This window comes from Tupaia chinensis, unplaced genomic scaffold, assembly GCF_000334495.1.
Source record: "Tupaia chinensis unplaced genomic scaffold, TupChi_1.0 Scaffold000074_1, whole genome shotgun sequence".
Classification (NCBI taxonomy): Eukaryota; Metazoa; Chordata; class Mammalia; order Scandentia; family Tupaiidae; genus Tupaia; species Tupaia belangeri.
The window spans coordinates 5,077,859-5,096,861 of record NW_006159534.1 but is presented as its reverse complement, the minus strand read 5'-3'; the positions used below and the strand labels follow the sequence as shown (position 1 = coordinate 5,096,861).

The 19,003-nt window shown below is 39.9% G+C and overlaps 1 protein-coding gene across 1 annotated transcript in view; it reads left to right on the top strand.

Moving 5' to 3' along the window:
* Positions 1-18,250, top strand: part of SHCBP1L (SHC binding and spindle associated 1 like) — a 42,829-nt gene extending 24,579 nt beyond the window's left edge. The window contains exons 8-11 of the mRNA XM_006142342.3: positions 9,377-9,530; positions 12,125-12,375; positions 14,228-14,350; positions 17,918-18,250. Coding sequence (XP_006142404.2) covers positions 9,377-9,530; positions 12,125-12,375; positions 14,228-14,350; positions 17,918-18,166 — 777 coding nt within the window. The 3' untranslated portion in view covers positions 18,167-18,250. The remainder of the gene's footprint in view (positions 1-9,376; positions 9,531-12,124; positions 12,376-14,227; positions 14,351-17,917) is intronic.
* Positions 18,251-19,003: the final 753 nt, after the last annotated feature.

The following is a 19,003-nucleotide window of genomic DNA, read 5'->3' as shown; positions in this document are numbered from 1 at the left end:
ACATGCGCTCGCCAGAAAGACTGAGAGAGACAGAGAGACAGAAAGTGAGAAATCACCCCCCCCGAGCGGGGTTGACCATGCCACAATCCCTTCTCCTCCATTCTCCTCTTGGTATCTTGGGCACGTACATGCCCAGCATGAGTTTAAGCCACCAGGTCCAAGACTCAAACCGCGGTCAACTACATCGGCGTCCAGCAACATAGCCACTATGCTAACAGCTGGTCCCTACTTTAAATATCTTAATCATTACATTGCTCGAGACCAGCAGAGGGTATAACATTAGCATTGCTGTAGGTGATCACAATTCGAGGTCTGGATCCAGCACCTTAAAACTCATGCCGGGTGCCTGTGTGTACATGCCCAAAATCCTAAGAGGAGAATGGAGGAGAAGGGATTGCAATGTGGCCATCTCTCCTCAGGAGAGTGATTTCTCACTTTCTATCTGTCTCTCCAGCAAGCGCATGTGCCCTATTGCAAAAATCTTTCTCTAAAAAAAAAAAAAATTACATTGCCCTCAAGGAGTTTATGATTAATAAAACCTATTTCTCAAAGATACTGAATACAGAGATTTTATACACTAAATAAAGCTAGGCTGAGTCTTTTTTCATGTTAATTTAATCACAAAAATGTTTTTAACTGTAGAGTACATGGACCTTTCTTTCCAAGAATTCTGAGGCGTAGGAAAGGAAAAAGAGACTTTGGAAAGACTATAACACATATTGTAGCGAAAGTGATGACTACTGAAATGGTAAGAAATACACTTTTATTTTTATTTGTTCATTTCTATTTTAGCTGCATATAATCAGAAGAAGTTCCCTGGAGGTAGAATTCTTGCCCGCCTTATTTTTCCCATCACATCCAGTGTGGTGACTGGCATTTAGTAGGCACTGAATAAGTGAATGTTAACAGCTCTTTACTGCGTACTAACCTCGCTGCCCGGTGCTATGCTAGTAGCTACGGTGAAGACAAGACTCAGATGTGAGAAAGACTGCGTTCAGAGGAGGAATGATGAACAGTGATGAATCAGACCCACATTTTGCTTCTTCTTACATTCAACACTCAACAAATCCCAAGCATGGTAGAGATGTGCACAAGGAAACAGGCAATTACAACACAGGATGATATGTGCTTTGGAGGGGTCCTTATGGGCTGCACATAAGACAGAATTAGGGATTCTGGTGATGCTGGCTGGATGATAGCTGGAACCTGGAGAAGGAGTATCAATTTAGTCAGCGCAACATGCAGAGCCCACAGTAGGTATTTGCATCTCACTTGATCTCTCAGTAATATTTCAAAGCTCTCCATGAAATACTCTTTTCTCATTTTATGGTATGGTTTCTCTGTTGTTGTTGCTTTTTCCCCTTATATCCTCTGCATGCTTGGCACTTCTCCCTTTTATGCACTGCACTATCATCCCTAAATTATTTATCTAATCTCTCATAATTCCATTTATACTTATGTACTTATGATCCAAAACGGGTACTTCTGTTCCAAGCCTGAAATCTCTATGTCCAGCTGCTTACTGTTCATCGCCATTGCTTGGTGCTCACAAGTACTTCAACTTGGGCGTCCACATCTGAATCTGAATTCAGTGACCTGATGCATTGACTTGATTATATTCTAGACTTCTCTATTTTAGTAGGTGTCACCACCAGATACCGGTTACTTGTGACAATTTCCTGGGTCCTGTTCTCTGTCATGGTCTTCAGCACCTTCATACATTTTCTCCTCCCCTGCTGACCCCACATCCTGGAGGAACTGTGTGGCTTCCTCAGCGTGTCGAGCCATCTCATCTTCCAAGTCTCAGTTTAAGTATCATTTAAACAGAAAAAGCCTTCTCAGCCTTTAGAATGCATTATACAGCTGACTAGAGCACCGTGCACCTTTCCTTAGTAACACTTCCTGTGTTGTGGCCTATCTAATACTCTTTGTGACTATCTATTGACTGTCCATTTCTTTCACTAGAATATGAGCTTATTGAGAACAAGGAGTATGTGCTTACCATGAATCATCCAACCACCTAACATGGCACAGCTTTTGTTGAATCAATAAATCAGTGTATGGAGTCAGCACTGGCATGGAGGTTAAGGCAGCTGGCTCCCAGATGGCTGACAGTGTGGTTCTGGCCCCGTGACTTGAAAAATTATGCTAGGTTAGGGGGCCAGCAGGTGGTATGGCGGACCATGGTTCACACACATCCCAGGCACTGGACTCCCACATGGCTGACCATGGTTCACATCCCAGACCTGGTGGCTTACTTTCTCACTTTGCTTTTCTCTCTCTCTCTCTGGTCAAATTTTAAAATAATAATAATAATAATAAAATATTTTTAAAAAATTTTTTAAATGGGACCAGCAGTTGGCATAATGGGGTTTGAGTCACGGACCCAGTGGCTTAAACTCATGCTGGGTATGTGTGCATGTGTGCCCAAGATCCCGAGAGGAGAACAGAGGAAAAGGGATTGTGGCGTGGCCTTCTCCCAGGGGGTGATTTCTTGCTTTCTATCTCTCTGTCTCTTTCTTTCTGGTGAGTGCACGCACCCTATAGCAAAAACCTCTCCAAAAAGAAAAAAAAAAAAATCATGCTAGGTGCATGTGCGTGCATGCCCGAAATCCCATCCCCGCTGGGGAGTTGATTTCTCATTTTTCCTTTCTCTCTCTTTCTCTGGTGAGCACACACACCAGCAAAGTAATAAAACACAACAAAAACCAATAAATTAGTGTAGGCCTGACAAGAGAGGATGTTGTTTACGAGGAACTGAAAGGAGCCCACTAAGGCTGGTGTTCAGCACCTGAGAGGAGAGGAGTGAAAGATAGAGCTGGCTCATAGCCTGGTTTTGTCTGCTACCCTGCCCACTTTCATTATTTTCAACAAATTCAATCTTTGTAATTGCTTATTAAATAAGATTATTCAATAATGTTAATTTTCCTAACCAGCATCTTTTTTTAAAGAGAGAGATTTCTGCTATAGGGTACATGCACCTGCCAGAGAGACAGAGACAGGAAGCCAGAAATCAATCTTTTCCTCTCTCTCTTGCTCTCACTCTGTCCCTCTCTGGCCAAGTTAAAATAACTAAATAAATAAAGTTGAATAAAATAATTCTTTTATAAAATAAAAAAACACATTTTTTTGTAGAAAGTAAGGTATAAATTTTGCTTTTATCCATAGCCTTATTTTATCATTTTCCTTTGTACTTTTTTTTTTTGCTTTTAAATCTGTTCTGGCTTTATTTTCTTCACCTAACTCTATGATAGTGGAAAATTTCTTTTTATCTCGGCCAGTGCTTTGCAACCCTCTCTTCATTTGTGTAATTGTCTCTAAACTTTAGGAACAGGATAATGAGAGGGAGACTGAGTATCCCTCATCCAAAATGCTTAAGACCAGAAATGGTTTGGATTTCAGACTTGGGATTTTTTCTGATTTTGGAATATTTCATTATACATAATAAGGTATCTTGAGCATGAGACCCAAATCTGAATAAGATTTATGCTTCAAATGCACCTTATAGACATAGCCCGTAGGAAATTTTATAGAATATTTCTATATTACAGCATTTTGACTGTGACCTGTCACATGAGGGAAGGTGTGGAATTTTTTACTTATGTCATCATATTGGTGCTCCATCGGTTTTGGATTTTGAAGCATTTAGGATTTTCAAATTATACGAGGGTTGCACAACTTCTATAACACAGCATTATCAACCTCTACTTTATTCAAGTCCTGTGATTTTCATATCGACCTTCCAGACCAGCGAAGTGTGTTCGTTTGCTGGTAGCCACAGCTGTGCACATAGCCTTTCGTAACTTTCTAGTTTTGAAGCTTCTTTTCTCATAACTCTTACTTCATCGCCCTCCCCCGTTTCTAAGTGTGTGGATGTCTGTGTTCTCAGACAGGATCTCACTATGTCATGATCCTCTTGTGTCACCTTCCCAAGTAACCGGGACTGCAGGCGCACACCACTGCTCTGGGCCTCCTGCATGCTGAGCATCAGCCTCCAATGTGTGCTACCACCGTGGGGCCCTTGCCCCTCATGTTTATTTTGGTCATCTTTACAAGGTTCATAGCGTGCAAAGGCAGACTTCGCAGTCAGCTCAGTGTTCAAATACTGTAATGACTATGTAATCCTGGGCAGTGCTGTATAACGTCTCTGAACTTCGATTCCCTTATTTAGGAAGTATTTTTAAAAGAGAGAAGGGCCAGCAGATGGCATAGTGTTTACATCACTGGACTCCCACATGGTCAACCACAGTTCAAATCCCAGATCCAGCTGCTTAAAACACGCTGGACACGTATGTGTGTGCCCAAAATCTAGAGAGGGGAATGAAGAAGAAGGGATTGCGGCATGGCCATCGGCCTAGGGGGTAACTTCTCACTTTCCCTCTCACTGTCTATGTCTCTCGCTCTTTGGCAAGCTCACGTACTCCTAAAGCAAAAACAAAAATGAACAAAAAACTCCCCCTCCCCCCCAAAAAAAATGACAGGAAGGAAAATCATGTTGTGCTGGTTAAGAGCATGAACTCTAAAGCTAAACTGAAGAAATGTCTGTTCAAGTCATGCCCATTTGGATTCCCGATTTTGCCACCTCCTAGTTATGTGATTTTCAGGAAATTATTTAACCGATCTGTGTTTTAACTCCTCGTGTAAAATGGGAATAATACTACTGTGGTCCATTTTTATAGAGTTGTGATTAAATGAGTTTGTGTTTATAGCATACTGAGAATAATGTCCAGCACTTAGGAGGTACTCAGTGTTTAACTACTTGTTCCAGTTTCTGAACTAAAGTTAAGTATTAGTCATTCCCCCAGATCTGAGAGGAACAGAGGTATCCCCTTGATGGTAACAGGCCTCTAAGCTATTCTTCTGCTAGCCCAGAGACAGAATTGCGTGGTAGTGAAGAACACAGGCTTCGAAATAATTAAAAACTGGGTTTGATTAATAGTTTTACTTCTTAATGTTTTCATGAGAGTAAAAAAGTTACTTGGTTTATCTTATTTCCTCATATATAAATGAGTAATGAAGTTTATCCCAGAGTGTCAGGCTTATGTGAAATAATTTCTAAAAATCTTTCAGCAAAATGCCTAGCACATAAATAAATGTTGACTACTATTATTACTATTTCCCTATTTACATCTCACTAATGTGGCCATCATATTGTCAGATTTTTTACGAAAGGTGATATCCATGTCTGAAAATCCACAAGTACAAAGAATTTAATCAGTCCCCTCCATCTGGACTACTGGTTCTGTCACCACCTGCTTTCTTAAATGTGCTGTCCATCTCTTTTTTGTATCTCCTTTAAAAAAAAAAAAAAAAAATGGAGGCTGGCTTCATAGCTTAGAGGTAAAGGGAGCTGGATGCCACATGGCTGGACACGGTTTGTGTCCCAACCCTAGTGGCTTGACAAACGTGCCAGGTGAGTGTGCATGTGTGTACAAAATCCCAACAGGATGGAGAAATGTGAGGGAAGGGATTGCAGCACTGTGTCCCACTGGGGGAGGGGGGGAGGTTTCCCCTTCCTCTCCATTTCTCTCTGTCTCTCTATAGAGAGTACATGTGCTTTATGGCAATTTAAATAAATAAATATAAATTAAAAGTTCAGTTAAATTTACATTGGTATTGTACAAGGCACCGCCTTAGAAAAGAGTCACCAAACCTCCCAGTGCTTTGACCTTAAACTTCTCAGCCTCCAGAACTGTGAATAAATGTATATCTGTTTATAAATTACCCAATCTATAGTAATCTGTTATACCAGCACAGACTGTGATAGAAATCTATTTGCTCTTTTGTTACTCATGCTTTTGTGTAATTTCTAAAAATCCACTGCCAAATTCAAGGTCATGAAGGTTTACCCTATGTTTCTTCCTAAGAATTTTATGGGTTTAGGTTTTTTTAATTATTTATTATTATTTTTAGAATTATTTTATTTAATTTTATTCATTGTCTTTTTTTTTTTTTTAAGTTGACCAGAGAGAGACAGAGAGAGAAGAAAAGTGAGAAAACAAGCTGCCAGATCTGAGATTCGAACCATGGTCAGCCATGTGGGAGTCCAGCGTCCTTAACCACCATGCCACCTGCCGGCCCACAGGTTTAGCTTTTATATTTACTTCATTAATCAATTTTAAGTTAACTTATGTACATGGAATGAGGTTGAGATCTAACTTCATTCTTTTGCAAGTACATAATCAGTTGGCCTAATACCATTTGTTGAAGCGACCACTTGAATGGTCTTGGAACCCTTGCTGAATCATTTGGCCATAGTTGTATGAGTTCATTCTAGATTTTCAATTCCACCTCATTGGTCTATATGCCTATCCTTATATCAGTACACACTACTTGCTACTATAGTTTGTAGCATGTTTTGAAATTAGAGGAGTGAGTCCTTCATTTTGTTCTTTTTCAGTATTGTTTTGACTATTCAGGGTCACTTGCAATTCCATACAAACTTGAGTATAAGCTCTTCCAGGTCTGCAAAAAATAACTATTAAAATTTTGATAAGAATTATATTGATGATGGGGACAGCAGGTGGTGTGGTGGTTAATGGTGCTGGACTCCCACATGGCCAACTGCAATTAGAGTCCCAGACTTTGCGGTTTGTTTTCTCACTTTCTCTTTCTCTCTCTCTCTCTCTCTGTCTCTCTGTCCTTCTTTGGTCAAATTAAAATAAATAAATAGAGTTAAATAAAATAATTCTTAAAAAAAATTACATTGATGAAAAGCTATTTGCTGCTGCTGATGTGTATAGTAATGTCTTTGTCTTAACTGATATGCATGGTAATCATGCTGGAAAAAGAAATATTATACACATAAAGACATATGTGATTGCAGGACCAGCAGTTAGCGTAATGGCTATGTCGCTGGACTCCCACGTAGTCGACCGCGGTTCGCGTCCCGGACCCGGTGGCTTAAAACTCACGCTGGGCGCGTGTGCGTGTGTGCCCAAGATTCCGAGAGGAGAATGGAAGAGAAGGGATTGCGGCGTGACCATCCCCCCTGGGGGGTGATTTCTCACTTTCTGTCTCTATGTCTCTCTCTGTCTGGCGAGCGCACGTGCACTATAGCAAAAATCTCTCCAAAAAAAAAAAAAAAAAGATATATGTGATTAAATGTAATATAAAAGAAGGAAAGAAAGAATTACATTGAATATGTAGACAAATTTGAGTAGTATCATTATCATAGCAATATTAAAATCTTCCAATCCATGAACATGGGTGTCTTTCTACCTATTCAGATCTTATTTCATTTCTTTCAGCAATATACAACTTTTTCACCTCCTTGGTATAATTATTTTTAGGCATTTTATTATTTTGGATGCTATCATAAATGGAATTTTTAAAATAATTTTGCTGGGACCAGGAAATGGCATGGTGATTGAGATGCTGGACTCCCACATGGCAACAACCATGGTTTGAGTCCCAGACTTGGCAGCTTGCTTTCTAACTTTGTGCCTCTCTCTCCCTGGTGAGCGCGCTTGCCCTATAGCAAAAAAAGAAGAAGAAGAGAGAAGAGGAGGAGGAGGAGGAGGAGGAGCAGGAGGAAGAGGAGCAAGGACGTTAAGAATATAGGCTGTCATCCCCACTGCCTCTGCCATGCTGTGGAGTGGGGTTTGGTGGTCAGGCAAACAAAAGCACCACAGTGCTTTTTTTTTTTAATTATTTGTTTTCTTAACTCCATTGTTATTATTATTTCATTTGACCAGACAGAGACAGAGAGAGAGAAAGGGAAAGCAAGAGAGCAAGCCGCCAGGTCGGGGACTTAAATGCATTCAGCCATGTGGGAATCCAGTGCCTTTAACTACCACGCCACCTACTGACCCCCACAATGCTTTATTTTTTTGAGAGGCTTTTGCTATAGGGCATGTGAGTTCACCAGAAAGACAGAGAGAAACAGAGAGACAGAAAGCAAGAAATCGCCCCCAGGGGGATGGCCACGCCACAATCCCTTCTCCTCCATTCTCCTTTCGGGATCTTGGGCATGCACGCACACGCGCCAGGCGTGAGTTTAAGCAACCAGGTCCGGGACTCGAACCGCTGTCGACTACGTGGGAGTCCAGCGACATAGCCATTATGTGCTTACCAGGTCCCTCCTTTGTTTCAAAAAATAAGTTCTACTTTTATAAGAAAAAAGATATATAAGTGTATGCCATTTTCATTGAACTAAAATAAGCACTTTCTTCAGAATATATTTTTAGTTTCCAAATTTTATATTTAGTCCTTTACTCCTAATGACATAGTGGTGAGTTTCTTTCCTTTTTTTCCCTACTTTCAATGCAAATTCTTGGTACTTTTTCATTTTAGCTACAAAATTTTTAATAAATAAAATTTTGTTGATTTATGAAAACTAAAGGGTGGGTGTGAGTTAAGGAAAACAAAGTAGTAATATAGAGAAAAGCATGAGGTCTCGTGTCATTCAGACCATGATCTAGAGCCTGGCTTCACTGCTCCTAACTCTGTGTCCTTGGGCAATTCATATAACGTCACTTTCCTTGGCCTTACAGCAGGTATAACGATACTGTGTTTATTTTATTTTTTAGAGAGATTTTTGCGATAGGGCATGTGTGCTTACCAGAGAGACAGAGACAGAGAGATAGAAAGTGAGAAACCACGCCCCCTGGGGAGATGACCACTCTGTAATCCCTCCAGTCTCCTCTTGGGATTTGTGGGCATGCATGCACACATGCCTAGCATGAGTTTTAAGCCACCGAGTCCAGGGTTCAAACTGCAGTTGACCATGTGGGAGTCTAGTAATATAACCATTAGGCCAAATTGATGGTCCTGATACCATGTTTATTTTAAAGAATTATAGTGAGGCTTAGGAGGTAATATGTGAACTTCAAAATCTGACTTCTGACAGGCACATAGCTCATACCTAATATTTAACAGCTACAAAACTACTGTGATTGTAAAGGAAAGTTCATTCTATCCTCTCAATTGATGGACTGATACTTTGAGCAGTTCATAAATAATTCTGTATAGGTAAGCTGTTTGGGAAAAATCACATCTAATAAACAATCGATTAAAATGTCATGTTTCAGGGCTGGCAGGTGGCATGGTGGATAAAGGTGCTGGATTCCCACATGGTCGACCACAGTTCAAGTCCTGGACCTGGCGGCTTACTTTCTCGCTTTCCCTTTCTCTCTCTCTCTCTCTCTCTCTCTCTGTCTCTGTCTGGTCAGAGACAGAGACAGACAGGAAATGAGAAAGCACCCCATGGGGGAATGCCTACATCACAGTCCCTTCTCCATTCTCCTTGGAATTTGGAAATTGGAAAATAATAATAACAAATGGAATTAAATAAATAAATAATAATTTTTTTTTAAATGTCATGTTTCAGTTTAACCTATTGTTGAAGGCATATTTTTCTATGTCTTCCTTTCAGGTAAAGGACTTATCTTCTGACACACTTCTCCAACAGCATGATGATTTAGACTCAGCGCTGGATGGTTGTTACAGTGGAGATACAGTAGTTATATTTCCAGGAGAATATCAAGCTGCAAATCTTGCTTTATTGACGGACGACATCATTATAAAGGGTCAGCAAGGCATCCTTTGCAGTTTTGTACAGCAATGTATGCTGAACACATTGAGTATTACAAATATGCTTGATGGAATTACTAGCAAGTAGAGCAGAGTCTATGTCTCACAAAAGTCCCTTTGCGATTAAGACCTCTTCTTCATATTGTCTATTATTTCCATCTATAGTTTTACCAAAACTACTTTTTTCTCATTTATCGCTACTGCTCTTCACATCTCTTTAACAGTAAAACCTATATTGAAGACTATATTAAAATATACTCAGCATTTTCTGAAAAGGGCTAGTTCACTTGATAACTTACCAAGACAAATAGAAAAGCAAAGTGTAATACATTTTTTAGGTTGTGAACATATTTAGTACCATTATCCCTGTCCTTTTACTTTGAAGTAAGGGAATTTCTATTTGTCAAAAGATAAAAACTTATCAATTAAAAAATCAAGCAAATTCACTATTTTGATAACTATAATCAGAAATATTTTGCTGAACTATATGGATAAGGATCATAAATGTAACTTTAAAATTTTATTGTCTTCCTGAGAATACAGCATATTATTTCTGGGCTCATATCAAATTTCAATAACTGCTTTGACTACTTACTCTAGGACAAAATTATGAACCTGATTATATTAATCTAAATTAATTCAAGAGTCTCTGCAGCCTTTTTAAAAATTTGTCAGATGGCATGTGCAATCACCAGAGCCAGACAGAAAATGAGAAGGCACCCCTGAGGGATGGCCACACCACAGTTCCTTCTCCATTCTCCTTTTGGAATTTTGGGCACACACACACACACATGCGCCTGGTGTGTTTTTCAAGCTGCAAGGTTCGGAATTCAAATCACACAGTAAGCCATGTGAGATCCACCAACTTTAACCACCATGCTACTAGCTTGGGAGTCTTTTATTTTCTTTCTTTCTTTCTTTTTTTTTTTTTTTAGAGATTTCTGCTATAGGGCACTTGCGCTTGCCAGAAAGACAGAGAAACAGAAAGCAAGAAATCATCCCCTCAGGGGGGATGGCCACGCCGCAATCTCTTCTCCTCCATTCTCCTCTCAGGATCTTGAGCACGCACACACATACACCTGGCGTGAGTTTAAGCCACTGGATCCAAGACTCAAACCACAGTCGACTACATGGGAGTCCAGCGACATAGCCATTAGGCCAACTGCTGGTCCTGGGCATCTTTTATTTTCTTAAAGAACTGTTTATTAACTTTATAGTTTTATTATTATTTTATTAATTTGTTTTTAATTTTGCATAGTCCACCTGTGTTCACCAGAGACAGATAGAGAGGAAGGGAAAGTGAGAAAACAATCCACCAGGCCCGGGATTTGAACTGTGGTCAGCCATGTGAGAATGCTAGTACCTTAACTACCACAATACCTGATGGCCCCTTGTCAGTCTTTTGTTGTTGTTGTTGTTGTTAAGAATTATTTGTTTAATTTAATTAACTTATTATTATTATTATTATTATTATTATTATTATAAATTTAACCAGAGAGAGAGAGAAAGTGAGAAAGCAAGCTGCCAAGGTCTGGAATTTGAACCACAGTCGGCCATGTGGGAGTCCAGCACCTTAACCACCATGCCACCTACTGGCCCCCGCTTGCCAGTCTTTTTAAGTTATGTATTTTTGAATATTGTACATGTTTGCTGATTTTCAGATACAGGAAAACATAATGGAATGAGTATGTTCAATGAACATCATAGATACATTTAAATTTATTGTAAACCGAGGTTTTTCCATCATGGCATCAAAAAAAAAGTACAGATTGCAGCTGGCAGGGACTTGGAGGTGGATGGCAGTGGAAGGACCCTGTTAAGAGTGCTGCCTTGGGACCAGCAGTTGGCATAATGGCTGTGTTGCTGGACTCTCATGTAGTCGACCGCTGTTTGAGTCCTGGACCCGTGACTTAAACTCATGCCAGGCGCATGTGTGTGTGTGCCCAAGATCCCAAGAGGAGAATGGAGGAGAAGGGATTGTGGTGTGGCCATCCCCCCTGGGAAGTGATTTCTCGCTTTCTGTCTCTCTGACTCTCTCTGTCTTTCTGGTGAGTGCATGCACCCCATAACAAAAACCTCTCAAAAAAAAAAAAAAAAAGTGCTGCCTCTTTGTCTCTCACTCATGAAAGAAATAGACAAAATCTCAAAAAGGAAAGAAAAAGAGGACAAAAGATTGTAGTAAATATTTATTTAAATAAAATTACATACATATTGGGTTGTCTGAAAAGTCATGGCGTATTTTTGCACAGAAGAACAAAAGAAAATATGTTATGCCTATTCTGATGATACAATATATTATTTGTTACAAATATGTGAAAGGAAAAATTTAGAAATAGTATTATTGGGGCCAGCAGGTGGCGTAGTGGTTAAGGGCACTGGACTTCCGCATGGCCGACCATGTTTCAAGTTCTGGACCCGGCAGCTTGCTTTCTTACTGCACCCCCCCAACTCTGTCTCTCTCTGGTAAGATAAATAAAGTTAAATAAAATAATTATTTTTAAAAAATAGTAAGTATTATTGAATGACTGAAGGGTTTTAAAGTGTGAGATTACTTATTTAATTATGGGTTTTTTTTGTCCCCATGAATTAGGAGTTGGAAAGAGAGAGGAAATTATGATCATTTCTGAACCTTCTCATGACAGTTTTGTGGTGTCCAAAGCTGACAATGTGAAATTAATGCATCTATCTTTGATACAACAAGGGACGGTTGACGGTATCGTGGTGGTGGAATCTGGTCACACGACTCTAGAAAACTGTATATTAAAATGTGAAGGAACAGGAGTGTGTGTTCTTACGGGGGCTGCTTTGACAATTACAGACAGTGAAATAACTGGTGCCCAGGTATCTTATCCTATAGAAGTACAACTTTATATGATTACAAATAACAATTCTGAGTGATCTTTCTGTGCAAAGAGTAGCAATTTCTTCATCTTTGAATGGAATTATAATTAAATGTAGAAACTGGTAGAAATCAACAACAGGTATTAGAGTGTCACTTATGAAAAGTGAACTGCCTAAGTCCAAAGTAAAAAATTATCAGCTAAGTGTTCTTTTTTTTTTTTAAAGAATTACTTTTGGGACTGGCAGATGACATGGTAGTTAAGGCACTGGACACTCTCACATGGCTTACCCTGGTTCGAGTCCCAGACCTGGTGGTTTGTTTTCTCACTTTCCTTATCTCTGCTTGTCTGTGTGTGTGTGTGGGGGGGGGGGGGGGTGTCTTTGGTCAAATGAAAATAAATGAATAAATAAATAAAATTAAATAAATAATTATTGGGGCTGGCCAGTGGTGTGCTGGTTAAAGGCGCTGGACTCCCACATGGCCAACCATGGTTTGAGTCCCGGACCTGGTGGCTTGCGCGCGCTCTCTCTCTCTCACTATGTCCCTCTCTGGTCAAATGAAAATAAATAAATAAATAAGTAAATAAATTTGAATAAAGTAATTCTTTTTTTTTTTAAGAATTATTTTATTTCACTTTATTTATTTATTTATTTTCATTCGACCAGAGAGGGACATAGTGGTGTAATGGCCAAGGTGCTGTATGCCCACATGGCTGACTGCAGTTCAAGTCCCTGAACCCAACAACTTGAAACTCAAGCTGGGTGTTGTGCATGTGTGCCCGAGATCCTGAAAGGAGAATGGCACACCTCCCAGGGGGTGGTTTCTTACTTTCTCTGTCTTAGTCTTTCTCTGGTGAGCACCCACACCCTATGGCAAAAAAATCTCTCTTAAAAAAAACCTTGGGGTTGGCAGTTGGAGTGGTGGTTAAGAGCGCTGGCCCATTAAGTGTGATTTTTTTTATTTTTTTGAAAGGTTTTTGCTATAGGGGGCATGTGCTTGCCAGAAAGACAGAGAGAGACAGAGAGACAGAGAGTGAGAAATCACTCCCCAGGGGTATGGCCACACTGCAATCCCTTCGCCATTCTCCTCAGGGTTCTTGTATATGCACACGTGCCAGGTGTGAGTTTGTGAGTTTAAGCCACTCAAACTGCAGTCAACTACATGGGATTCCAGCGACGTAGTACACCAACTGCTGGTCCTACATTTAGTGTATTTTTTTCTTTTCTTTCCTTTCTTCCTTTTTTTTTTTTTTTTTTTGCTACAAGACATGTGTGCTTTCTGGAGAGAGACAGAGTGTGAGAGGGAAAATGAGAAATTAGCCCCAGGGGGATGGCCACACTGCAATCCCTTGTCCTCCATTTTCCTCTAGGGATTTTGGGCAGGCACACACATGTGCACGGCATGATTTTCAAGCTGCCAGGTCTGGGACATGAACCATGGTCACCCATGTGGGAGTCCAGCACCTAACTACTATAACTACTATGCCCCCTGCTGGCCCCTATAATAGGTATTTCATATAAAAGTTAATGTAATTTTAAAAACAATTGCTTAAAGAGGTTTTAGACTCCATTCTAGAGAATTCAGTTAGGTGGGAGAGTAAGGTAATGAAACTTGTGAACTTGATTGTCCTTCTAGGCCTAATAATTCTTTAACATAGTGTTTACTTTTCAACATTTTAATACATTATCTTTTAATACAAAATAGTTACATGCATTGCATTATTTTGCATTTTCATGTAGCTGAAGATTTAGGTTGCTAATATAGAATTACAATTTTCTAGACTAAATGCAATTTTGGAGAGAAGTTTCTGTATGTATTTTGTAGATTTTTTCATTTGCTTTTAATTTACAGGGTGCTGGTGTTGAACTGTATCCAGGGAGCATAGCCATTTTGGAAAGGAATGAAATCCATCACTGTAATAACCTCAGAACTAGCAACTGTTCAAAAAGCACCTTAGGTGGAGTAAATATGAAGGTATTGTCTTATTTCTTAATATAGAATTGTTACAGGAATTGCAAATAAGTATTAGACAATTTGGAAAAAATACAAGTAATAATTAAAATATTAAATGATAGCAGATTGAAAACAAGTTTAGCCTTGTAACTTAACAATTTCAGTTTAAACTCTTAGCATATAACTTTGGATATGAAAAGGTGGATAGGCTTTGCTCTTATGTGGATTTTTCACTAATCAGATCTGTAATACGTTTGGAAATTTAAAAAATTAAGAGAATAATAATGTTGTAAGGAATACTTTGAACCAGGTATGATGACATGTACCTACATTCCCAGCTACTGGGGAAGCTGAGGCAGGAGAATCATGAGTTGAAGCCAGTCGGGGCAAGACAGCAAGAGATCCAATCCTTAGTAAACAAAAACACTTTAAGTCTTCCTTTCAAAGTTGGGTAAAATAATTTAAGCTAACCAATTAAAACATAAGTAGTGGGACCAGCAGATGGTGTAATGGCTATGTCACTGGACTCCCACATTGACCATGGTTCGAGTCCTGGACCCAGTCACTTAAAACTCATGCCAGGCGTATGTGTGTGTGTGCCCAAGATCCTGAGAGGAGAATGGAGGAGAAAGGATTACAACGTGGCCATCCCCCTGGGGAGATGAGTTCTCGCTTTCTGTCTCTCTGTCTCTCTGGCAAGTATGCGCACCCTGTAGCAAAAACCTCTCAAAAAAGAAAAAAATTAGTAGCAATACTTTATAGGAAATGTCTTCCTACTTCTTTTTGCTTCCATAAATGCTCTTTCTAGGTCTGTCTCTAGGCTTGTGCAAATAATAAAGTTTTATAGTTTTGATATTTTTCACTAGAAATCTACTCTTTGTTTTCTGAATGTAAAATCTCAAATAGATTACAAACTACCGAAAGGTAAGAACTGTATTATATACCAGCAGTACTACCACTCCTCCCACAGAATGATTTAGGATGCTAACTGAGATAATTGGTCGAAATAAGGTACATAGCTGGCCTCACAGCCTAGGGGTTAAAAGAGCTGGGTCCCAAGTGGCTGGCCATAGTTTGAATCCTGCCCCTAGTGGCTTGAAATACACACCAGGGGCATATTCTTGCATGCTCCAAATCCTAACCAGACGGAAAAATGGAGGGAAGGGATTGTTGTGCCATGACCACACCCAATTGGAGGATGCATTCTGCGTTTCTCTGGTGAATGTGCATGCCCTCTCTCAACTAGGGGAAGAAAAGTCACAAATGGTAAATTGGAGCACCATGAGGACAATTCTGAAATCTTTGGTTTATCATAAAACCTTTTTTCTGTTAAGTATTTTTCTATTTTTCAGTAATTTGCAAATGTTACATTGCCTCAGAATCACCCCTGCAGAGTCCCCATCCCAGTTTCTGACTTAGTAGATCTGGGATAAAGCCAGAGATTTTGTTCTATTAAGTTCCCAAGGGATGCTGACACTGTTGGTTGAACTCAAGCTCTAAGAACCATCTCCCTGCTCCTCAAAGTGTGAGTCGGAGAGCGGCAGCATTGGCTTCTCCTGGCAGTCTGCTCAAAATGCACACTCTCCAGCCTCACCTCTGATGACTGAGTCAGAATCTGATATTTAACGAGATCACCAGAAATGTGTAAGTATGGTTTACAAAATGACAGGATCTGGCCCCTGCTTTCTCCAACCTTGTCTGCTTCCATTCTTCCTCTTAGGCATTTCCATTCAAGTCACACTGGCTTGTATTCCCAGAATTATATTATTTTTCAAATTTACCAGAGAGTATGTGTGCTTGCCAGAGACAGCAAGTGAGAAGGCATCCACATGGGGGATGGGCAGGTAAAAATCCCTTCGAGGTCACCTCCCTCCTTTCAGGATTTTGGGCACACATGCACGTGCACATGCACCCTGTGTGGTTTCTAAGTCATCAGATCTTTGACTCAAATCACACAGTCAGCCATGTGGGATGCAGCCACCTTAATCACCAGGCTATGGGCTGGCCCCCCAAAAAACACTAACCTTGTTCTGGCTGTTACCTTTAGCTGATAGACTCCTTCTGCATATCTCTAGTGGTTGCCTCATTAGTTATATCCGAACCTAACTGTTCCTCTTCAAAAAAGCCTTTACTGTAAAGAGCATTCTAGTTAAGTGGTAACGTTAAAAGAGTTAATAGTCCATCTAGTCATGCGATCACTCAGTATTACCTGTAATTCTTTTTTTAAAAGATTTTTTTGCCATAGAAAGCATACACTCACCAGAAAAACAGACAGAGACAGAGAGAGAAAAAGTGAGAAATTGCTCCCCAGGAGGGATGGCCATGCCACAGTCCCTTTTCCTCCATTTTTCTCCTGGGATTTTTGGCAGGCCTGCACATGTACCCAGTGTGATTTTCTTTCTTTCTTTTATTTATTCATTTATTTATTTTGAGAGGTTTTTGCTATGGGGAGTGTGTGCTCGCCAAAAATAGAGAGAGACAGAAAGTGAGAAATCACCCCCCAGGGGGGGTGGCCATACCGCAATCCCTTCTCCTCCATTATCCTCTTGGGATCTTGGGCACGCACACACACGCACACGTGCCTGGCGTGAGTTTAAGCCACTGGGTCCGGGACTCAAACTGTGGACAACTACATGGGAGTCCAGCGACATAGCCATTATGCCAACTGCTGGTCCCCACCCCCCCAGTGATTTTCAAACCACTGGAACCGGGACTCATACATCATTTTGCCTTGTGGGAATCCAGTGCCTTAACAACTATGTCCCCTGCTGTTTCAATATCAGTAATTCTTTATCTTCATGTTTATCATGTTTATTAAAGGTCAACATCATGAGCTACTGATGAATCTCCATCTAGAATGCTATTTTTATTAACTGATAAAAATAAAGTGAAAACTTCATTAATAGTTTTCTCATTAAACATTTGTTGTTGAGGAACCAGCAGATGGCGTAATGGTTCCATTGTTGGACTCCCATGTAGTTGACTACAGTTACAGTCCTGAACCCAACGACTTAAAACTCATCCTGTGTGCGTGTGTGCCCAAAATCCTGAGAGGAGAATGGAGAAGGGTTGCAGCATGGCCATCTCCCTTGGGGGTGATTTCTCGCTCTTTCTCTTTCTCTGGTGAGCAATATGTCCTATAGCAAAAATCTCTCTCTTAAAAAAAATTATAGGGACCAGCAGTTAGCATAAGGCCATGTTGCTAAACTCCCATGTCGTCGACTGCGGTTCACGTTCCGGACCTGGTGGCTTAAAACTCACGCTGGGCATGTGTGCGCCCAAGATCCTGAGAGGAGAATGGAGAAGGGTTGCAGCATGGCCATCTCCCTTGGGGGTGATTTCTCACTCTTTCTCTTTCTCTGGTGAGCAATATGTCCTATAGCAAAAATCTCTCAAAAAAAAAAAAAATTATAGTTGATATGACATCAATCTGTATGAGGAAAATAGCACTTGTTCAAAACTGAGTTTCAGTTGTTTAAAGATACTTGTTAATCCAAGAATAATTTCTAGGGCAATTTTTGTAGATTTATTAGTTCATTTTTAAAATAAAAACTATTGAAAAGCTAATTTCCTAAAACAATTTAACAGGTCCTTCCAGCACCAAAATTGAAGATGACTAATAATCATATTTACAACAACAATGGCTATGGAGTAAGCATTCTTCAACCAACTGAACAGTTTTTTATTGTAGAAGAAGCTCTCAACAAAGGAGCTGCTTCAGGAGACAAAAATGATGATAAAATGCTCTCCAAAGTAATGCAAAACTTGAATCTGGAAATGAATAATAATAAGATAGAAGCAAACCTAAAAGGGGATATCAGAATAGTCACAAGTTAAAGTCAGAAATATGTCTACTATTTCAGAAATGTATTTAATAATCCTCATATCCCACAGAAATGGTAGTCTTAATTAAATTCAAAGTTTAATTAAAAATATTTAAACATTAATGATCTCACTGAATGATTCATTTTAACATATTTTTACTAATAGCTTTACTAAGGGATAGCTCACATAACATAAAATTCATCCTTCAGAAAGTGGGTATTTCAGGCTGGACAGTGGTGCAGCAGTAAAACACTACATTCTGCGAGACCCAACCCTATGGGAAAGGTTCTGGGTATGTGTTTGGAGACCTCCCTGACTATGCCAGGGGTGTGTGTGTGCCTGCCCATGATCTGGGGCTGGCTGATGCTTGGGGGTGGATTGTGGCATAAAGACCCTTTACTTGTGGAAGAAATAAACTTAATAAAAAGTGTACATCGGGTGGGGGGGGCAGGTGGCATGATGGTTAAGGGTGTTGGACTCCCACATGGCAGACTGTGATTCGAGTCCTTAACCTGGCGGCTTGCTTTCTCACTTTTTCTCTCTGTCCCTCTCTGGTCAAATTTAAAAATAATAATAAAGTTAAATCAAATTATTCTAAAAAATAATGTGTACAATTGTGGCTGACTGGTAGCATGATGGTTAAGGATGCTAGACTCCCACACGGCCAACAGCATGGTTCAAGTCCCAGACCTGGTGACTTACTTTCTCTCTCTCTCTCTATTCCTCTCTGGTCAAATTAAAATAAATAAATAAATCAATAAAGTTAAATAGAATAATTTTTAAAGTATACAATTAAGTGATATTTAGTATTAGAACATGGTGCATTCATTACTATGTAATTCCAGAAAC